At 40.6% G+C, this 23,727-nt stretch overlaps 1 protein-coding gene across 4 annotated transcripts in view; it reads left to right on the top strand.

The window, feature by feature from the left end:
- Pcsk5 (proprotein convertase subtilisin/kexin type 5) overlaps positions 1-23,727 on the top strand; it is a 405,046-nt gene that overhangs the window by 221,812 nt on the left and 159,507 nt on the right. For all 4 annotated transcript variants that reach the window (XM_029535426.1, XM_029535430.1, XM_029535432.1 and 1 more), the window contains exons 11-12: positions 21,689-21,806; positions 22,741-22,929. In XM_029535426.1, the coding sequence (XP_029391286.1) occupies positions 21,689-21,806; positions 22,741-22,929 (307 nt within the window). The remainder of the gene's footprint in view (positions 1-21,688; positions 21,807-22,740; positions 22,930-23,727) is intronic.

Here is a 23,727-nt window from a genome sequence, read left to right as displayed (position 1 = left end):
GGCCAATGAGAACCCTAACTGCTTTGGTATTCACTGTCATTGATTCTCTGAGTGGTATTTTTATAACTCTGTGTTTTTAAGTTCTTCACCTTTTTTTCCTCATGTATAATAGCTGATATACATTTCTCACTGTAATCTAGCAATTAGTTATGCATTTTGTAACACTATTTTCAATTGTTTTAAAACTTTCACAAACAGAAAAGCAGGCCTAGGTCTATGAGTAAACCAACAGATAAAACATCCTACTGAGCAGTCCCTAGTAGCTGTATATGACATAGAACAAACACAGGATGTTCTTCCCAGAGCTGAAGCAAGTTATATGTCTCTTTAGTGCTCTTAACAGTAGTCATAATCCTCTTTGTCATGGATAATATATATCATAATAAATAGGAAGTAATTATGTAAGGCATTTCTAAAGATTAATGTGTTTACTCAAGTTGCAAATAACCTAAATTTTAATCTCTGAAGTTATAGCAAAAATTACTTCATATCACAGCTACAGTCTCAAACTTTTTCCCAAATTGTTTGAGATCATAATGTATCTCCCTCATGTAAGGAATATGTAATCAGTGGTGATTCTGGAACTCGGACCACTGGAAACATGACGAATAATCCTGAGGAAGCCATTCATTTTAAGATCCCTAATTGTTCCAGATTTAAACACTATGGAATCTGAATAGCATCTACATGATATCATACATAGGAGCTTAATATATCCGTAGGGAAACTATCTCCAGTATATGCAAATACTTATGCCAAAATGTACAGCTTTTAAAAATTCTTTGCAGATAGCTCATGGTAAATTCACCCTTAACCATGATCTATGAATCTGTCAAGGATGCACACATATAACCAGTTATTTGATGTTTTCACATGATCCATTTCATACCTTCTGCTCTTAAAGTGTAGTCCTTTTCTTGGCTTCAAACTACCCAGAGTAGTGTATTGGTATGCTGTTTCCCCTTAAAAAAAAAAAAAGCTGTAAACACTTGTTGTTGTCCTGCTCTGAGAAGGCAATGTGCAATCTCAAAATTGTCGTTGCCTGGGCAATGTTAAAATTCTTTGAAATTTCACTTCTTCCAATAAAACCCAAAACAAAAACAAAACAAATAAATAAAAAGAAATGTAAGTTTGTCTTATGTATGTTTCCTGTTGATTAGCATCAGCCTGCTCTTAAGTCCTACTAGATAAATCCATGACCCCCATGGCAGGGGAAGGGACTGACATTAACCTTGGATGCAAGGGCCGCCTTAGCAGAGGGCTCACACACTAAGTCCATTGACCTCCGTGAAGCTGAAACATCAACTTTAACCCAAACACACTTCCTAGTCTGACTTACTCCTTTTTGGCAACTTAAAAAGAGCAAATGGTTCTAATAAAGCACACAGCTCTTTGGAAAACCTCTGTTGGTTTTGGAGAGGGGAAAACAGGGGATTTAAACTAAATCAGCAGACCCAAACGTGAATTTCAAGGGACTGTACACTGCTTCTGGCAAGAAGGAAATTGTATTTTACTGTTGCACGTGGCAATATTTAGTATAATATTTCACTCTTCTCTTAGGTGGCTGCCAAGAGTAACAATTAAAGTTCATTTGCTCATAGATGAATTACTCAAAATGGTCTGGGCTCCCACAGGAATTGTTTTGTAATTTTGTTGATGGCAAGCCCCCATAATTCATCTAAACATGATCATAATAAATTTAATTCTTTCAAAGTTATTTTCTTCCTTATTCTAAACATTACTATCCCTCCCTGAGTGCCCCACAAATAATAGGGACAAAGGCAGAGGCTAGCGGGAGCAAAATGCTCTGGAAAGGAAGGAATGTAGGTCACCAGGGCAGGAGAAAAATGGACTGGCTTTTTATGAAACAGAAACTCAAAGAATAAAAAGAGCAGATGTTTAGGAGAGATTTCGTGCAGTGATTTTTCTCCCCAAGAATTTGACGTTTAAATCAGATCAGCCAGCAGTAGGAGCCTTGCTTAGCGGGGACCCAGAGCCACCTTTGTTCCCTTACACAAGAGAAAGCAGAGTGGCCTATAGCAGAAGCCTCAACCATGGTGCGACCTCACCCACCCGACTCAGTCTCAGTGCTGCATGAAGCATATAAGCGAAGTGAAAATGAAAAGTCCTGGTGGTGCATGCCTTTAATGCGTGCACTTCGGAGGTAGAGGCAGGTGGATTTCTGTGAGTTTGGGGCCAACCTGGACTACATAGTGAGTTCCAGGACAAACAAACACACACACACACACATACACACACAGAGAGGGGGGGGGGGCTTCCCTTTTCACATTAGAGAAAGTAGAAGTCAGGTTTGGTCAGAAGATGCGGTAGTCTTCCTTATCCTGATAAATTCAGAAAAGCCAATAGCCCAAAGGGGATAAAAAGCTGTCTCTCACCAGATCTGCCAGATCTGTCTTATGCTACCTCCCAACATTTCTTTAGGCATACCCATATGCCACACAGTCACAGAGCCAGATAGCAGAGCCAGAAGGTAAGGGAACTGTGGGAGGGTAGGACTCTCCTGAAGGCTGGTCTGATGCACACTTGCACTGTGTGGGCCTGGACTAGGGAAGCGTTTCCCTTCTCTTGGGGCAGCCACTATTCTGCTCAGCTTCTCCTCCAGTGTAGGAAGGATGGGGATCTCTGGAGATCCGCCTTTGCTCTCTGAATGACACATTGGTGGCTGCGGTTCTCTATACTCCTATTATAGCAGTCTGAAACTGCTCCCATAGCAAGACCAGCTCATGGTTTGCAAAAACGCCAAAGACAGTAGCAACAGTCAACACTTGACTGCTAATACTACCTTGACTTTCACTTAGTTTAGTTGGACTAAAATGATTCTGTCCTGCTGCTTAATAATAGTAACAGTGACAATAATAACCTCAGGATAATTAAAATGTCTCTGAGCGGGCTAATAAACATAAGGAAATGAATGCACACCCATATAAAATAACTAAATGCATTTGCCTAGTCCATTTTGTGAATAATTCTAGTCAACTTTTAGGTATCTTTTGACAATGTACCTCACCCCAGAGTTAGTGACTTGAAAAAAAAAAAAAAAGCTATGAATATCACACATACATGAAAGACTCCACTTGGAAATGTATGCAAAAATAGGAAGTCGTTCATCTTAGAGCAGATGTGGGATTCTGTCAATGAAGAACTAACATGCCAGCTCTAGTATCCCACTGCTGAGCAACAGTCTCAAAACCAGAAGATGCCCTCAGCATGAGATGGTTGGCATCTTATCGGGCGGGGTTAGATTTCCCCATCCCTGATCTTTCCTCTTATGAACACTCTCTTCTAGCTTCTTCCAACTCCTTTTCATCCCCAACCCATGTGCCTTTAATTACACCAATAAGCTATTTAAAAGGAGCTTCCTCTACCCAGGTGGTTCTTCTCATAAATTTCAATGGATATTATCTCTTTATTGATTGATTCCTAAGGATTTTCTGAGCATTTTCAGCCCTCCAGCCAAATAGCAGTAGGGAATTGTGGCACAATGGGCTTAGCATAGTTTACAGACACAGAAGCTGACACAGGTCTTTTGTTTGGGGGAGATACGCTATCACACACCGTGTTGGGTGAGCTGGCCTCAAACTCACTATATATAGGCCAAAGTGGCCTTGAATTTATGGCAATATTGATATTTCTCCTTCCTGAACACTGGAATTAGAAGCATATATACATGACTGGCTGACATGTACCTACTTTTATTCTCATTCAGACCCCTGACAACTCCTCCAGGTCACGCTAGACAGAAGCATCGATAGCACTGTATTTGGCCACAGCAAGCCACACCTAAGGCCTAGAACACCTGTCATGTGTCTGATGCACATTTTGATTCTTCCAACACCGTCGTCCAGAAGTCAGCCCACGGTGTCCATCAAAAGGTTCTTCTATAGTCTGGGGATCAGAGCATGTTTAGGAGAAAAAAACAAAACAAAACAAACAAAAAAAACCAATAGCTTTTCTTGGGCTCTTCTCTCCTCTACTGCATTACTCTGAGGAGACCACAACCAGCCGCGCCTCTGTCCTTGCAGTGCCCAGACTTTGTAGCTGATCCTCCTCCCCAAATCCTGAGCTGTGCTTTGAGGATGTGGTTGTGATTCTACAGAATGCATGAACATCTCTTTGAATCAAACTATTTGTATTTGGATGATATGACTGTGTACAGTTAAACTCTCTTATATCTAGGAACAGAAGTAGATATCAGATAATAAATTAGGACCTTCTGTCATCTTTACTAGGCGAAAGAATGAAAAAAAAAGTCATTGAAACTCAAAAAATGACCACTAAGTGAGCGAGGTTGCCACGCCCTCCATTTCACTGTCCACCCAGACTATGTAAGTCTCTGTTTTTCTACCAGCATGTCGCTGAAACCTCCCCCCGTCCCCACTGACTCTTTCCTGGACCACCACTAAACTACTAGATTTTTTTAATGTCTAACTGGTTACCCACCATGGTAAAAACAATTGACAGTCTAACATGACTTTTTAGCTTCTCAAATCTTAACTTTTAATCTTTTTTTTTTTTACTTTTAATTGCCATCATTGCATTTCCATTGGTAGGGAATGGTAATTTTAAGACATTACAATATATTTTTAGTAACTACCTACCTTTCAGTTTGTAACACTTATTTTTTTAAAAAAATAGAAATACTGAAACCATTAAGCATGCCATGCATTGAATCAAAATGAAAATTTGGATTTGTTTTGCTTTAAGAGTATAAAGTGATTTCTAATGTGTTGTCACTTGAAAGGGTAAAATTTATTTTATTTTATGATTTTGCTATTTAAATAATATTGCATCTGCAAGCTGCCTGTAGATTTACTGTTGTTATTTGATGTATGTTTTATAATGTTTGAATACACAGTGCTTTAAATTGGTATTTCATATTTTTGAAGAAAACTCAAAATAACATAGTTTGTCTTAATCAGAGTTTGTATTCCTGTACAAAAATGTCATGACCAAGAAGCAAGTTGGGGAGGAAAGGGTTTACTCAGCTTACACTTCCACATTGCTGTTCATCACCAAAGGAAGTCAGGAAAGGAACTCACACAGGGCAGGAACTTGGAGGTAGGAGCTGATGCAGAGGCCATGGAGGGATGCTGCTTACCGGCTTGCTTCCCCTGGCTTGCTAAGCTTACTTTCTTATAGAACCCAAGATTACCAGCCCAGGGATGGCACCACCCACAATGGGCCCTCTCACCCTTGATCACTAATTGAGAAAATGTCTTACAGCTGTATCTTGTGGAGGCATTTCCTGAAGGGAGGTTCCTTTCTCTATGATAACTCCATCTTGTATAAAGTTTGACACACAAAACCACTATTGATCTTGTCAATGTGAACAAGGGCATTTGAATCAGATATGGGACTCTAGTTTGCAGAAGTAAGACAATTGTTACTGGAAAGTAGTGTAAGTAGACATATTTGATCCTACTGACAGGTTTGCTTACTGAAGATACCTCTTAACTTTTTTTCCTCCTTGATCTATGCTTTCTAGCATTGTGTCCATTGAACTTATATTCCTTTCATATTTATTCATTCTTGTATTTCTTGACTTTGTTATGCATGATCTTATCTTTTAGCTCATCCTCAGACTGATGTGAGTCACACACTATTGGGGGAATCTTATTTTTATTCTTTGGTCTGGTGGATGATTTGTCTAGACACCTAGATGGTAAGTCCCTGACAGGAAGCCCAGATTAGTTGTTAATTAATCTAAATTCTTGTCACCAAAATGCTCACTGTCCCCTATGGGTAGCTAACTACTATAAGTATGAAGCATAAAATTATCTTCAGAGAATAAAAAGTATTTTCTCCCTGTTGGTCTTCCACCAAGTGGTAGCATTAGATTGGCCAGGTTTCTGTTGGTAAAGCTTTGCTTCAGTTTTATGTTCTTATGAGTTTCAAGTGCACACAGTTTTGTATTTAATAAACCCACCTTCAGGACTTTGAATGTTCTCTGTAGTAAAAGGCTTGCCAACATGTGCAAGACCCTGGCTTCTAATCCTAGATCACACATACTTGTATGATACCTGACCACACACACACACACACACACACACACACACATACTATCCCTCTGATTTTACCTCTCCTTTCCTCTCCCTCCTCTCAAAACACAATAAAATTGTAGTTGCATAATTTGTGTTATCTCTATACCAGATTTTCATATTATAATGTTTAAATATCACTTTGAATTCAATCTTCTAAATCTCACAGTTTCTAATTTGTTGCAGCTATATAGGTACTGATAGAAATCTGAAAAGAAAACTCTTACTGACTCTTTTGCTGTCAATGTGCCACATAAACTTGTAAGTAGAAAACTAGTTTTTGCAGTGTGCAAAGCTTCTATGCTTAAGAGAGAGTTGACATCTCTATAATTCCCTGAAGAAACTAAATTACTACTTCACGAGAGGATGAACTGATAACCCTGGTCCCTTTTAACTCTTCTCTCAGCAGAGGTGTTTGAGTCTCCTTAAGAGTGGTAGATCGTGATATTTCGTGGTGATTCTGCTATCTCAAGCTAAAATAAAAGCCATAAAGCTCTGATCCCCAAGATTTAAGAGTCATCAGGAGAATCGTACTTTGGTCTAAAATGTCTGAGGGCTAGAAAATAATGAAATGGATTTCTTGAACCACTGATTCTGAATCCAATTCAAAAATAAAATGGCAAGAATTTCAGTCAAGATGCAATCCTATCAGAATACATTCACACATGTCACTGAGAGACTATTTTGAAATTCAATAAGCCTCTTCTTATTGGAGTTATTCAAAACAAGAAACTGTGTTTCTGTCTACCCTCTGTCACTGGAGGTGGTGTGGTCTTGAAGATTAACAAGGCCATTTCAGGTGAGGCAAGTAACATGGACAAGACTTGTCTACAAAGCAAGGAAGGGACATAACAAGAGAAGAGGTGGGATTTAAAGAACTCAGCACAGTGGCCTGAGAGCACACTCCATGGAGACAGAAGCTAGAAGAGCAGGAGCTGTAGTCAGGCAGTTTATAAAAATACTCTGTCTTTGAGAAGAAGGGTAGAGGAGAAATTGCTACAGTTCTTCCCTCAAAGAATGTACCTAAGTAAGATTATTTAGCATCTATATGTTGCTCATTTTTCTAACACAATATATTTCATTAGTATTCTGCTGTCTTTGGATTTAAAACTTGGGCATGTCAAAATTGATGCTCATGGACCTATGTTCTTAGACCAGTGAATGGCCTGTGTGTGGTTGTCCCTGTTTTCGCCTTCCTATGTGAGCCTCACTCCTTTTTTTATTAGATTTGTGTGTGTAGGTATCCAAGCACATGGACATGCACATCCCACAACACATGTGTAGAGGTAAGAGGACAACTTGGGGAGGTTGATTCTTTCTACCATAAGGGTTCCAAGGGTTGAAGTCAGGTAGGGATGGAACTCAGGCAATGAGGCTTAGCAGAAAGCATTTGCTGAGCCCATTGGTCTGCCCTACCCCCACTACTTTATAGCGTCATATCTCCTATATACTGGTAGTCTCATAATTTTTTGCTATTTCCTCCCATATGGGTTCTTGTCTTCATTTTATATTTTCAGTGACTTGGGGTCACTGAAATGATTTTGGATAAATGGTTAGCCTCCTTATTCCTGCTTTCTGTTTTTGCATGAGATTACTTGGGATGTTGAGAAACAATCCCCAAGCTCAGAGGTGTTTAAGAGAACAAAACCTGATTATGCTAACTAGCTTTATCAATACCATGAATCTGAAGCATAAACAAATCTAACGATAGGCATGGGATTTTGAGGACTGTAGAGTCACAAAATGGCTGAGAACCATAACTTGTCATAAATGGTATCTTGCCTTATTAGACCAAGCAAATGTGTTCTGTTGGTGGTGGTGCCTCGGCACTGGAATAGAGACCAGTTGGGGAAGCTGTAGTTCAGGGCCAGGAGCATAAAGAGCCCAGAGTACAGTGAAAGACAGGCATGATATAATAAGGAAAATGATACGAGGAAAGCAGAGAGCAGAGCTACTTGAATCATGAAACAGGGGGTTCTCTTTTGAAGTACATTTTTGAGCCACTTAGTGACCCCAAAACAATGAGTTGGGTAATAGCAATGACTTCCAAGCAGGCTTATTTTAGATACTAATCTGATGACAGTTTTATTTCCTGAGTTATTGGTATGAATTCACTGGTTCTATGCAATGTCCTACAAAATGACACGGCGGACATGGCAAATGGGCAGATTCCCTGGCAGTGACTGTTTTTCATTTCTCTAGTAAGTGATTTTGTACTCTTGACCTTAAGACTTCTGACATTCAGGGGAAAAAAAGTGTTCTCCTTTGTTAGACTCCTTCAAAACGGGAACAAGTATAGATGTGTGATATATTATGACCTCTGCCAGGTATTGTTGTTATTTTCTTTAAGGATACTTTTTGAGATGGGTTTTTAATAAGCCCACAGTAAAGGACATGACAAAAGATGGCTTTTATAAAAATGGCAGCCAGAAGTTATGCATTGAGAGGGCTTCATGGATCTTCTTTGCCCAAACTCTTTTCAGTTCTCACCACTCTTTTTTTTATTATTATTAGATATTTTCTTTATTTACATTCCAAATGTTATCCCTTTTCCTTGTTTCCCGTCAGAAAACCCCCTACCCCATCCCTCCTCCCCTTGCTCACCAACCCACCCACTTCCACTTCCCTGCCCTGGCATTCCCCTACACTGGGGCATCGAGCCTTCACAAGGCCAAGGGCACCTCCTCTCACTGATGTCCCACAAGGCCATCCTCTGCTACATATGCAACTGGAGCCATGAGTCCCTCCATGTGTACTCTTTGATTGGTGGTTTATTCCCTGGGAGCTCTTGGGGTACTGGTTGGTTCATATTATTATTCCTCCTATGGGGCTGCAAACCCCTTCAGCTCCTTGGATCCTTTCTCTAGCTCTTCCATTGGAGACCCTGTGTTCAGTCCAATGTTTGGCTGAGAGCATCCACCTCTATATTTGCAGTTCTTGCCACTCTTAAGCACAGTCTTTGGAAGTCGTTTAACTTCAGGTGCTGAATTCCTATCTTAACAAACAGCTGTAGCCCTTGAGTTTCCCATGTGATTTTTGTAAATATTTAGGAAAATAGGTAATTTTGGTCTGCATCTTGAGTTGCTGTAAAATTGCTAGGCAGATAGACTGATAAGAAATGTAGAGTTTATGATAACTCTGAATTGATAAGAAATGTAGAGTTTATAATGACTCTGAATTCTACATTTGTGTGTGTGTGTGTGTGTTGAAAACTCCAGGGACTACAATGTACTTGCTTTCATTTGGTTTCTTAATATAATAGTTTGAAGTCATTTGTTTCCATTTTGTCCTTTGAAGTACCTTCAGAGCCAAGGTTTGTGTCCAGATTTGCCCCACAGTCCAATAGTATGTATCTTAAAAGCCTAAAATCCTCCCTGTGGAAGTCACATATCACTTGACATCACAAGGACATAACTATATGGCACAGATGTCCTATGAATGTTGGACAGGGTTGTTGGTTGGTCATGCAGGTTATAATCCTGCAAAAGAAGTCAGACTGAGTTGTAGAGTAGGAACTAAAACCTGACCTGGAAGTCACTCCCAAGACCAAATGCATTAGAGTGAGAAATATTTAATTGCTCTGATGTCGCTCATTCTAGCCTTTCGTTTGTGTCAATCTTGACTTTCTCGGAACCTACTCATCAATAGAGTAACCCAGCATTATTATAACTAGTTCATCACTGCTTCTATCGCTAGGTCTTGACAGAAGTTGAAGACATATCTCCAGCTCTTGTGTGAATGCAAGTTCCACACCAAACTCTTATTACCCTTCTCCTTATATTTTTGTGTACATTTGCCCTTTTATGCAATCAAATGAGACCAACACTTCATTAATTTAAATGGTGATTATTTCATGTGGGGCTTCAGTCGAATACCAGTCCTATTTGGATGAAGAGTCCTCAGAAACAGCACCATGTGCAGCTACAAGAAAACAGAGGCAGAGGAAAAAAGGCTCTCTTTGAATCATTTTATGGCTCTCATCAATCTGTCTTGAGCAGTTCTTCCCTACAGGTCATCTTTTCTAGAGAGAATGGTTTCTACCCCAGGTAGAGCTCTAAGCATGGAAGGAAAAGGAGTTAAGGAAAACGGGGTGGGGGGATGCTTTTGTTGATATTCTTATGTACCTGTGTTTGGGCACTGGCACCCATGTTCCTGGCATACACTGCAGCACCATTTACATGTATCCCATCAGAGTTTAGAATTGTAACTTGCTGTATCCACACTGAGACAGCCATCTGGGCATTGTCAGGATAGGTTCATGGTCCATAAGATGAACAAGAAGCAAAGGAGTCCTGCAGGAGCCCTATTTCAAAATGATGCCACATCCCATCTTTTTTGGCATTATTGAGAATGATGCCAATGATGCCACATCCCATCTTTTTTGGCATTATCGAGAACGTTACTGTGCATATGTCTTTAACACAGACCCGATCCCAAGTCACAAAGAAATCATAAAGATTAATCCCCCACCAATTCTAAGCATGACTTACCAGGCTACTTCAGCTAGCTGGCAGGATGTAATAACATGCCAGGCAACCACACTGCAAAATCCATGTGGATACATCTGTTGTGAAATAAATTGTTCCAGACTTCTGTTTTCCTTACATGTGTTCATGTCTTGCTAGCCCATGGCACTTCAAAGCAATTAAACTTCCATCACACATCCCAGTAATGGCTGCAACAGATTTCATTTTATAGGGTTACACCACAAGAGATGTTACACCCTGAACTCCCTGTTATCCTTGAAAGAGCCGAGAAGAAGGCTATCGTGATTGTTCACAAATGGAACTTGCTCCTTGGCACTCAGTGTCCATCTTGCATCTGTGCATGCCTGCATAGATCTGATGCAAAAGAAAAAAAAAAGACTGTCCCAAGTATGACTATAAAATAAACTATCTTTTCCAGATGAACTTCTTCACATGCAGGGAAAATCCCTGGTAGAAATGGCTGAGAAGGTCATTTCTCAGCAAGAACTGGAGAGGCATGATGGGCCAGATGTTAGACTGCGTTCCAAGCCTCAGATATTTCTTCTTCTGTGTGTGATATTTTAATGAGTTTTGAAGAAGAGAGCAGTTTCTATGCAGTTTGTTCAGTTATTTGAGTAACTTAGTTGGAAGAAATCCTAAGCAAAATAACCAGTACATGTGTACGTAGAAGCAGTTCTGAGGACTTAACTGTGGGGTCCAGGCCTCCATACATGTTCTTTTAATATCCATGAAAATTAGCTTCTTCTGCAAAATATGAATAACATATCCTGTTTATATGATTGTTAAGATTTTATTAGCTGGCAGACAATAAAATACATATGTAAAATAATATTCCCCTCGTTTAGAATTTCATCTGTGTGTATATTTTTCTTTATGTTTTATTTTATGCATATGGTTGTTTTTCCTGAATGTATGTCTGTTCACCATGTACATGTGTGCCTGCTGCCTTCAGAGGACAGAAAGCTTATCAAGCACTCTGGAACTGGGGTAACTGATGGTTGGAAGCCACTATGTTGTGGGGATTGAACCTATGACCTCTACTAGAGGAGCCAGTGCTTTTAATTGCTGAACAACCTCTTTATGCCATTGTAAATTACTTTTAAGAAGCACGTTTAATGCATAAAATTCTTCAACTTTCAACTCAATGAAATTCCTACATTAATTTGGTACATTGCAATGACAGTGTTGGCTTTATGTTGGAGGAGTGTTGTTTTGCTTTGTTTTTTGTTTGTCTATTTGTCTGTCTGTTTGTTTTACCTCAATTCAGGAAAGCTCTGATTCTATCCTAATAATTTATAGATTTATCACCTTAAGTAATGTACATCTAAAGAAGTAATCATCTATGCTTAAAGTAGGAGAAAGAATATACTCACATTCTAATTCATAAATATTAATGTTTTAGAGGAAAATAAACAATATTCAAGGCGGTACACACTAAAATATATTGGCGCTGTATACTGTGCTGCCCACTCTACTGGCTTGTGCTTTATGATAAAGGAAAGGGCACTGGGGAATCCTGCTCATATCCTGTAGTGCCAAAGCCTGTTTTACCAGGCTAGCCTTAAAGGAGTGTCCTTCCTTGCCACCACCTGAACATCACTAGAACTTTAGTGAAATACAAATAGGGGTGCCTAAGCACTAGTGTATCTCAAGTAAGTGTGTGTGTGTGTGTGTGTGTGTGTGTGTGTGTGTGTGTGTAAAACCCCTCTCAAAATGCATGTTGTCCTATAGTTTGATAAGGAACTTACTCTAAACACTTTATCCTTATCAGTTGTCTGTCAGCTCACAATCTTTCACAGGCTCTGCAAGTTGGACCCTGACCCTCTGTTTGAAATGTCACCTTGCTCTTCTTGAAGGAGAGACATACTATGGTTATATTTCTGTCCTTACAGAAGTAGAATGTCCCAAGAGTCTGAACAAACTGCCTCAATGCTCTGATTCCCTACCAGCCCATGCCCGTTCCCTGCTCTGTGAACAGGCTCTGTAGATATCTTCTGACCATTGACTCCTGCCTCCCCACACTACTAATATGGCCAATCCGCCTATCTCTGTGCTTTCTATGATACAAAGATAGCTTTAGTCACTGAATCTTCTCTTCCTCCTTTAACCCCAGTCATTCCTAAGACTCCCTGAAAATAGTTCTTTGAGGGCTCTGAAGGGAAGTGTCCACCTCAGACACTTTCTCTCCCCTTCTTCCTGGTCTCCTTCCTCCCCCTGTCCCCGCACCTCCCACACTTCTCTCCTTCTTGTTTCTATCCCAGTTTACTTGTTTTCTTTCCCAGCTGGATTTTGTTGTGTTTCCCACTCCATTACAAGGAGTGCTCTTAAGGACCTGAAGAAGGAAAGGAATGAGCTGAGAAGTCAGCTTAGGGAGTCAGCTAGCTTTCCTACAAGGAGGGTGAAGAGCCCAGTGGTATGACTTGAGTTCTTCCAGTAAGCAAGGGCTTGGAGCCAGGTGAACAAAAGGGTCTGTGAATGGCTGGGGTGTCCAATGACCAATCCCAGCACTTTCTCTATGGAGTGAAAATATCACTGTGGTCAGTGACTCAACTGTCACACCAGGAAGACACCCTCTGAGGACCAGACATGTGCTCAGTACAACTATCCTTTAGCCTTGCACCCTGATCCTCTGGGATACATTTTTTTTAAATCTTCTCATTGTTGTATAGAGATAATTTTATTTTCCTACCAACAAGCAAAACTAACATCCAGGCTACATTGGAATCCCCCCAAACTGACGAAATAGTTTCCCCACCTCTGCTTAAGAAAGACTTCAGCACCTTAGAAATTATTTGCTTATTTCAATTATGTTGGGAACAAATAAAGGAGACTTGAGCATAACAAAACAATAACAATAATTTGACCTTTTATGCTTTACATATAGAGTGCACCACAAGTTAAACAAACAGTAAATATGTATTTTTATATATGCATCTATAACAAACTGTGTATATGTGTATGTGCACACATATGCATAATGTGTAGAAAAGAGGCCAGAATGTTTTCTAAACTCTGACTATTCGGCTTTGTAATGATGAGACCATCTGACTACCTACAGCTGCTAAGCAAGCCCATCCCAAGGGGAGTTTTGAAGTGCAGCCCCAGCAGACAGCCAAGTGTCTGGAAACCTTCCCTGTGCAAGCTGTCAGTAGCACTGGTGCAGGCTGGCATGTCTGGAGTTGTTTCTAGAGCCCGGGATTTCATGACAAACAAGGGAAAAGCAAAAACAAACCATGTAGAAGAATGCAGGTTCCAGCTCCTTTGTTGCACCACCCACCCCCTCCTCCCACCCCCTCTGGAGACTGCACTTTGCACCATGGGGCAGAAGAAGTTACTGGAACTGTACTTCCTCTTCCCTAAGAAGCTCCCGACACTCTCACATGGAGTCTGTGATGTAGACCTTGAGGGCATGTCAGAGAAGGGGAGGAGACAAGGAAATCCATGGTGATACAGAGAACACCTGTCCAGATGCTCAGCTGTGGCACGCCAACATCAGGACCATGAAGAGCTCCCTCGCCATCTTTTTACCCTCAAAACTTACATATGATATTTTCATAATCCTCTGGTCACTTTTACTTGAAAAGAGCAGTAATTAGGAGTTGACATTACGCACGTGGGGCATGGTACCTTATGACAGTGCCCCAGGGCTGGAGAGAGATGGCTCTGTGGTTAAGAGCACTGACTGTTCTTGCAGAAGTCCTGAGTGCAATTCCCAGCATCCACATGGTGGTTCACAGCCATCTGTAATGGGATCTGATGCCTTCTTCTGGTGGGTCTGAAGACAGTGACAGTGTACTCACATATAAAATAAGTAAATCTTAAAAAAAAAAAAAAGACAGTGTCCCAGACCCTATTCCTTGCCTTTCTCCCCTTCCTGACATTTGATTAATGGGTGCAAGAAGTGCTCTCTAGTTGGGGCAGCTTTTCAGAGAATGAGGTTTAGAACATTGAGGATCAAACATCCCAAAAGTGCTAGGACTCCAACAGCTGCAGGCAGCTCTTTGATGTTTAGTTGATTTCTAACCCCCCCCCCCAATAACACACACAGAGAGATCAAATGGCCTCTTTCAAGCCAGGAATTGAGGTAAATGACTTTTATTCTCGTCTTCCTTACAGGTAAATGGATTGATGGTAGATGATTTCCAACAGGCATGGGCAACATTCATTTCTCCCATGGTGGGGTCCTCCCCACTGGCCCCTGTAGTATTTCCACTCCCCTTGTTCCCTCATCTCCACTCTTTTACAAGGCACTGATTCTGGTGGTTCTTGTAGAAGGCTCTCGTATCATCACTGAGCCGGAAAAACATCTTGTCTACCTCATCGATTATTTAACCTGGAGGTTCAGTGGTGGCTTCTGCATCTAACCAAAGCCTAATAAGCATCCATCAGAGCATAACTGGATGCTTTCTACTTAGCTTACCTCATGACTATATGTGCTTGGTGTATATGCATGTGTATGCGTATTTGCAAATGCATATGTTTATATGTTGATGCTGTCTTGGAAGAGTTTCCTACATACCAGGCTGTGGCAGCTTCCTTTACAGCTATTGTCTTTTTGAATGATTTCTTACTCTTTGGAAATACTTTTAGACTTGCAGTAATTATACACTTTGATGCTTTTAATTGCTTTCCATTATATATTAGCGTTATTGCTTCATTCATGTTTGGCTGAGAACACAAATAATTTTCTGGTTTTGGGGAGGCTCTCCCTGTTCAGGATGATGTTAAATAGACAGTAGATTTCCACATCCAATCTAAGCAACATGATAACTAATTAGGCCAATTATTAGCTTATGCAGGCTCAGCATGCATTACCCTTTGGATTGGAAGTGCTTCGGACTTGGAGCTACTTGCATATACATAATGCAGAATCATGAGGAGAAGGCACAAGCATAAACAAGAAATTTGTTTATGCTTTCTGGAAACCTTATGCATGAGTCAAATGTAATCATACACAACACCATAATGCCCTTGCATTTTGACTGCAACTTGTTGCATAAGGCCAGATTTGGAATTTCCCATCAACCCCATGTCACTTCTACAGAAGTTCAGATTTTAGGAATTGAACTTCAGATTTGGGATTTTAGGTTAGGTACATTCATTTTATATTGATGAAGTACATTGAAGTTAACTTCCAAATAGTCAAATACTCAAACTAGTTTGTCAGCTATGTTCTACACCTTAGTGATTATGCTCAGCATAATAAGCACGGCCTTGGTTCGGGCTGCCAAACGATGGATAGGAAGAGATGGGATCTCTGTACTACTCCTTAACAGCAGCTCTTAGTCTGCCCATGATGATATAGTTCCCAGGGCACCGAACTTTTGATTTTCAAGTCAAGCTAGAAGCCAGGCATGGTGGTTCATGCCTTGAATCACAGCACTTGGGAAGCAGAGGCAGAGAAGCAAGATCTCTGAGTTCAAGGCCATCCTAGTCTACAGAGCAAGTTCAGGGACAGTCAGGGCTACACAGGGGGATGAAGCAGAAGAAGGGAGAGGGAGAGAGAGAAAGAAGGAGACAGAGAAAGAGAGAGGGAGAGGGAGAGGGAGAGGGAGAGGGAGAGTGAGAGGGGGGAGAGGTGTCAAGATAATCCTGAGCCAACCTGGACACTTAATCCCTTTGGACCACTATCTGGAGAGCATCCTATCAGACTTCACTGGGAGATGACAGCTGGACCTTCCTGTTAGATTCCTTCCTGTTAGAGTTCAAAGGCTCTTGTGGATAGATGCTACTCACTCTATTTGCATGATCCTTCAGTCACAGGCAAATAATTACATCTCTTCCGGGCTCCGTACGGACCGCCTGTGTGTTGGATGCTTGCTGTGTTTTTTGGCACTGGATAGCACGAAGCATTTTACACATCTGACAGCTGGTAGCAGAAAGGCCCTCCATCACTTCAGGAAGCTCAAGCACTTACAAAAAAATTTCTTTAAAAAAAAAAAAAAGTACTGCGCCTCTTGTGTACAGAAACTTCATTTATTTTTCCTCCCTGATGAACTTCCTAGCTCTCTTTAAAACCTGGTTTTGTAGACCGTTAGCTGAAGCCATTGCTTCAATTAACGGTATCTGCTTTCAAATCACATGGTTGCTTACTCGTGTGCTCAGTGATTAGCTTCTCTCAGCGCTTCTGGTCTCATCAGAAAATGAAACTACACCTGCCAGAGAGTATTATCAATCTTCCTGCCTTCTCTTGTCTGTCTGGCTGTTTCCAGCCAGTAAGCTTTTAGATAACTCTGAATTAAAACTCATTAGGCCTCCAGAACTAGACAACACCACTTTTTGCAAGCAAAGCTGCTTGCCAGAAGCCTTTTTATGAATTCTCCATTGCTAACTTACACATACAAAGGCATAAATGGGCACACAGTCTGAAGAGACACATTCAAGTGATGAGCGAAATTCAGCTCCATCCTTCCCAGTCTAGTGCAGCAGAGCTGGCCCTTCCTCACACTGCTAAAAAACATAAATAAATAAATAAATAAATAAATAAATAAATAAATAAATAAAATGATTTTTTTTCCTGAAATACACTCAAGACCATTAAGGACTTTTATACACATGCCTTGTTCCCTCGATATCCTTATAATAATTGATTTCTGAATGTTAACTATTGTATTGCAAGGGGATATTTGCTCACTGTACTCACAGGCGTGAGTTTCAGATTGAGATCCCTAATCATATAAATATTAATACGCTGCTTACAGAAGTTTCTAATTGGGATCCCTAATCATATTAATACTAATACCCTGCTTACAGAAGTTTCAGGTTGGGATCCCTAATCAATCATATTAATACTAATACCCTGCTTACAGAAGTTAAGTTTCGGATTGGGATTCCCTAATCATACTCATATTAATACCCTGCTTACAGAAGTTTTGTTTCTTGCACAGAATGAGTTCTACTTGACTTGTGACATCTTTTCAGGCCTAAGTTTTGTTCAGAGTTTGGCATAAGGTGCGTAATTAGTAAGTGTCCTTTAGCAATAGAGTGGCCCTGCCACAGCCAGCTGTTTGCACAGTCCATTTGCCACCACGGTAAAAGTGTAAACTGTGTGCCTTGACTCTTAAGTCAATTTCAAAAGTTATTGACGACCCAAAAGTTAAAGGGGAAGAAACAAAGTTCTGTCTCTCCATTACAGTTTTCTAATGCACTTACCTGTTACTGGTGAGTTCTTAGCTTTTTATCTGTTCTATTCCTTTATCCCGTAAGTATTTATATAAGCAAGACATCCTGTCGCTGCTAGAAAACTTACACCCTATGCTTTGTGGCTCATCAATGGAGATGAGTAGGTGAGTGAAGGCACGACTCACATATTTAAAGAAAATCAGCATATCTGAATTTGAGGTGATTTTTGAGTGTGAAAATTTTACATTATATTTTAAAATTCATTATTGTTTCCGAGCTGCTCCTTGTTATTTCCCCTCCTGACACCACATTTTTAAACAGCTTATCTGTCCAGTACTTTCACTGTCAAATTATTTCCTCATTGGTATTTATCAACAAGACAAATAATGGTCTATCATACTGCACAGAGTTGATGTATTGCCAACAAGAAAAATTAACAGATAAAAAGAATTAACATCATATTTTTCTTCAGTTGTGCATCAGTTTCTGAGACAATTATGAGTATTTCAAAATGCTAAAAATCTCTATTACTGACTCAACAACTTCCATTGGTCTATTCTAGTTTCCACATTGATTGACACTAGTCTAATGGGTTTTGTTTGTTTGTTTGTTTGCTTGTCTTGCTGTTGCGCTCCTCAGCCTCTTTCTTTACATCTATCTTGAGTGCTTCCTGAACAGACCATGTCCCTAGAGGGTAGGAATGAAATTGGAAAAAGAAGCAAACATCTAGCCATTCATAATGACTCAAGGTGCTTTTCTACTCAACCCAAGAGGCTGCCTAACATGCATGAAGTGTAGGTGATCTTTGATGACCTTTGTCATTAATGCGCTCCAGTGGCTGTTAGCTGGATAGCTTTGGGTCAGGGACATACAGAGGAACATGATAAACATAGCTGAACTAGATTCAGATGTTCCTGGATAGAACTCTGCCCAAAGGGTTGAAGTGACCTTCCAGAGCCGTTGCTCTCCCCCACATCCTCCCCTTCACATGCCAATCAAACCTTCAGTCTTATTACTGAGGTGAAATAAAATGATAAATTGTGCTAGTTTAAAACCAGATGTATAGGGGATACAAGACAGGTATAAAACTTACCGTAGCACTGTTGATAAAAATTCAGCTTCCCCAGGGAGAGAAAATACTTAAGATTATGTGTAATACAAGGATATTGTGCATGTGGGCAGTGATTAAATAAGGAGAGAATTCACAAAAGACCTCCATCAGTTTATTTCCTTATGCTTGACCTTCTTTTAGAGTTCTTTTCAAAAAAAATCTTATTGATGAGCATGTAATAATAGCTGTCCACATTTCTGAGAAGAGTGTAGTGTCTTAGTACATATGTATAGTATGAACCAAGCCAGGATAATTTAGATTTTTTTCTATCTCCTTGTCATCTCTGTGCTCAGAGAGCCAGCCTGCCCTTTATAAAACATAGCGCGGGTTAGTATGAACTGTAGCTTCTGACCACGGACTAGAAGACTGGGATGAAACTCTCCTGCTAGCTCTTTTACCCATTCTGTGTCCTTCTTGCCCTCAGTCTTCATGTGCACTCCCATTTGGTATCTCACTTATATTTAATGTTCCTCTTTCTCTTTTTAATAACTTTATATAACATGATCAAACTGAAGCGAAGTATCGGTATTATTCATAGGAGTTCCCCGTTTGGTTGAGGTTACTAATGGCTTCATTTGTTTGTATTCTTTCCTTGCTATACTTAAGGTATTTTGCAATCAACTTGCTTTTTTAATGAAGAAAACCTTTTTAAGAAAAATTCGTAAACAATAAAAGTTGTAAATATATGTCTTCTGGCCTTGACAAGGTAGACTTGGTTTTATATATTTGGGATGGCCTAGCTGGCTCAGGACCTGATTACAAAATAATATGTGGGTTTTCTTCACCTGAGAAGTTATATAATACTACTCAATGAGCCATGGCAGGTTAGATCATAATATCCTAAAGCAAGGAAACTGCAGCTAACATATTTCATTTTGTGTTAGGTCTCAAACTCAGGACAAATGGCTGAGGTGCCTATTTGCCATACCAAAGGGGATCTGGCCCTCTGCCAGGTTCCCCCAACATCCCTCAGTCTTTACCTCTTACAGGGCCCTTCTGTCTGGCGTGCCCCACAACTCACTCTCCAGCCCAGGTATTGGGGCCGGGCTGCTCTTCCTCCAACTGCCCAACTGCCCTTCCCTATATAAGCCAACTGGTTTGGTTACCTGGTCTTTTTGTGTATTCTCCTGACCAGTCTCTTGGTTGGCAGCTGCTCTCCCCTCTCCACTGCCCGACCTTGCCTCACATGGCTTGGGGTCATGTCCACTCTGGATTCTCCCAGATGTCCCTGCCTCTAGTTACGCTCTCTGTTTTGTCTACAGTAAACCTTCTCTTCTACCATACCTAGGAACAGTCATGTCCTTTCAGTCTTTATGTCTTGTTTTCACTCATCTTGTTTGCTAAGTATTAAATGGCTATCAAACAGCATGAATCAAACTATCACTAAGTTTGGATATAAAAGACCATCAGGCCACTCCCTCCGTTAAGCATTTTATAATGAAGCTGCAGCCTGAGGACACATGATAGCTGATAAGTTCATTATCAGTTATCAGTGATATGGCTTTAAAGCACTCTGCATTGTGCAGTGCCTGTCATACAGAGACCCCATGGAATGGAGGATGGGAAGAGAAAGCAGGGGATGGAGAGTGGACATAGGGGTGAGCAGAAAGGCAGGTGGGTTCACAAGTCATGGGACTGCAAAGAAGACTGCTGGACAACATTGGTTGGATGTCAGTGAAACTCTTGACTTTTTATTGATCCCAGAACACTAGATGTTTGGGAGTGCAAAGAATAGACAGAATCTGTTCTGTGCAGAAGAGGAATAAGGAAAGTTAGATCAACGGCTTTATATAGGTAAAGTCAGTAAAGTTTTCACCAAACACTGGAACAGAGAGGAATAAGTGGAGCAAAGTGAGGAGGTTGCTTTTCAAATTTGTACAACATGGTATCCTAAAGAACTATGAATTTAAGCAATACATAGACATGGGCAGATATGGGAAATTTTTCATAAAATATATAATGCAATAATAAAAATATTAGGAAAAATCAAAAGTTTAACTTTCTGTTGATGATAGAGATATGGCTGTGGTTTAAATTAAAATGGAGATTTTACATATTCTACAGGGATTTAAAAGTATTTTTAGAATGAACTGAACGTGTAGTTGCACCATCAGTAAAGTAATTCTGTATTTAACTGACATTTCGGAGACAGTTACAGCAAATTCATCTCTAGTCATCTTAGATCAGATCATATTCTAATTGAAAACTAATGGATTCTAAGACAAGAAGCTGGTATAAAAGTCTAAAAACCTCCAAATATTATATGTATATAATTTACTGAATTTTATATGCTAAAAGAAAGGTAATGATTTATGCCTTTGAAGGCATTTATCCTAATTACTAGATATGTCAGAAAGTTGATATTTCTTACCTGTGAATTCTATATACACTGAGAAATTATACGCTATCATTTTCTTTAAATCTATTAGTAATTTTATCTCATAAAATCAATGATGTCCTTATTTTTAATTCAAATGGTTTAATACAAATGGGTCTTGGATCCAAATAGTATGTGTTAGAATCCAGCTTAGACACTGGGTCACTGATCAGTTTGGAGAAGCATCTCTCTGAATCTTAGTTTCTTCATCCATGAGAGATGACAGTAATCAGACTAGCATCTTTGGATTGTCAGAAGGACTAATATAAAATGTAGACTAGAGTCTAACATGTAGGAACAATTCATTCATGATCATCATATTGCTAGTAATATTGCAGAATCAGTGAATGAGGCACACTGATCTTCTTGTCTTACTATGATCATCTGTTTTGCTTCTCAAGTCTTGCTAGACAGATGATCAGGATCGCCTAGGTTATGGCTAGGGTCTCTGTTGAATGGCAGTGTGAGTCAGTGTGGGTAGCAAAGGTAGATCCAGCCACAATAAAACTGACCTACCTCTTGCCTTCCACAGTGAGCCATCTCTATGGATTTGGACTGATGGATGCCGAAGCCATGGTGATGGAGGCAGAGAAGTGGACAACTGTTCCTCAGCAGCACGTGTGTGTGGAAAGCACGGACCGACAAATCAAGTAATGCTTGCTGCCTTAGCCACAACCTGACAGGCTCCAAAATGAGGCCCGTGCAAGTGCTGTAAAACATGGAAGTTAGATATATCTCTCTGCAGCTTCTTTCTAGTATTGTTATAAACTTGAAATAGAATGTTATAACCAAAGATCCTTCTAAGGGAAGCATCCCTTCCAAGGGAAGCCCTGTACTCATGGGCTAGTCTCCATTTCCTACTTGTCAATGTCCATGCTTGTTGAAGCAAGAATTCTCCAGATCTTTACGTTCCTTGAATTTAACCACATACTATGTAGGTCTCCAAAGAGTATGGCAAACTAGATAGCAAGTGCAGTCGCCGATCCCTGAGAGTCATGGGCCTGTTCCCCAGTGTTAGCCGCACACACTCAGAGGCTGCATGTGCAGTGTTTGCCCAGCAGGATGTGAAGTGATTCCCCAGTGCTTGACCCAAAGGACAGCATTCATCTCGGGGGCATTGCTAGAGTTCTTAGCTTTCTTGTCAGAAACCTCTCTGTCTGGAAAACTTTGTGAATTGTATTTATGGTTTGTGATGAACGTAAAGCCTTATAATCCTGGAGGAAATGTGTTAGTAAGCAAAATGAAAATAGGATAAAGTTGTGGTTTTGTTTTGTTTTAAAATTTCCCCCATTTATCTCTTTCATGGAACAGAGTGTGAGAGCAAACAATAAAGGAGTGGGGAAGTTAGTCAGGATTTATTTACCTAGCACTTATTACAGCTAAAATGTCCTTGGCTCCCCATCTCCTCTCACTTGCATCTTTCCCTTTAAATGACCCAGTTATTTGAGTGTCTGGCACTGTTGTTTTCTAATATCCAGTGGGCAGCTGCGGCCTGCATCTTGTATTCTCCTTTCAAGCCCCGAGGCCCACTGATTTCAGCCATGTCTTTTGTTCAAACTCCATACTTTGTCTCTCTCCTGCCAGGACCATTCGCCCAAACAGTGCAGTGCGTTCCATCTACAAAGCCTCAGGCTGCTCGGATAATCCCAACCATCATGTCAATTACCTGGAGCACGTAGTTGTGCGTATTACCATCACACACCCACGGAGGGGAGACCTGGCCATCTACCTGACATCACCCTCAGGAACCAGATCCCAGCTTTTGGCCAACAGGTACAGTGAGGACCTCTCCCGACCAGGGTGGGAACCACAGCTGTACTTGCTATTCTTCAAGGTAGATAAAAAAACAAACAAACAAACAAAAAAAACCCAGCTTTTTCTTCCTATCCTGAGAACCAATTGAGTGGCCCTTGGATGCTGTACTTTCTTAGTATCTAAGTAGGGTGAGAAGCTGCTCAGCATCTGTAGACATGGGAGGGTGGTATTGTATAGTTGGGTACTAAGAGGTTACTGCAGAAAGCTTAAAGGACATTGTTCTTTATTTAAGAAGGAATTGCGGAGCACTCAGAGGAAAGAGACATGGGAAGGAGTGGGGACATAGACTCTGGGCTTCACGTTCATCCCATTCCTATGCTTGGACTTCCTATGTTCTTCTCCTAAACCAGGGGTGAAGGGGGTCCGCTGTGGGGCTGAGGACTTTAAAGGTGAATTGAGTTTTTGCCAGAACAGGTATGCAGGTGGAAAGGGATGTGAGGATTCAGCTGTGTCAGACCCTGAGGCACTCCCTCCTTACTCTCCCTCCCCCTGCCATACAAAAGGGCCTCAGCTGCTGCCCACAGGCTAAATTGCAATACCTGCTGCATCCCAACAGACAATGCATGATTAATGGAGGTCTCAATAGCTGTTACAAAGCCAGAGGAGACCTTGCTTGCTTTCCTTCCTTTCTTCCTTCCTTCCTTTCTTCTTTCTTCCTTTCTTCCTTCCTTCTTTCCTTCCTTCCTTCCTTCCTTCCTTCCTTCCTTCCTTCCTTCCTTCCTTCCTTCCTTCCTTCCTTCCTTCCTTTGAGTGTCT

This window comes from Mus pahari, chromosome 1 (genome assembly GCF_900095145.1).
Source record: "Mus pahari chromosome 1, PAHARI_EIJ_v1.1, whole genome shotgun sequence".
Taxonomy (NCBI): Eukaryota; Metazoa; Chordata; class Mammalia; order Rodentia; family Muridae; genus Mus; species Mus pahari.
Note: the sequence above shows the minus strand (reverse complement) of the source record. Positions and strands in the feature narration are given on the sequence as shown.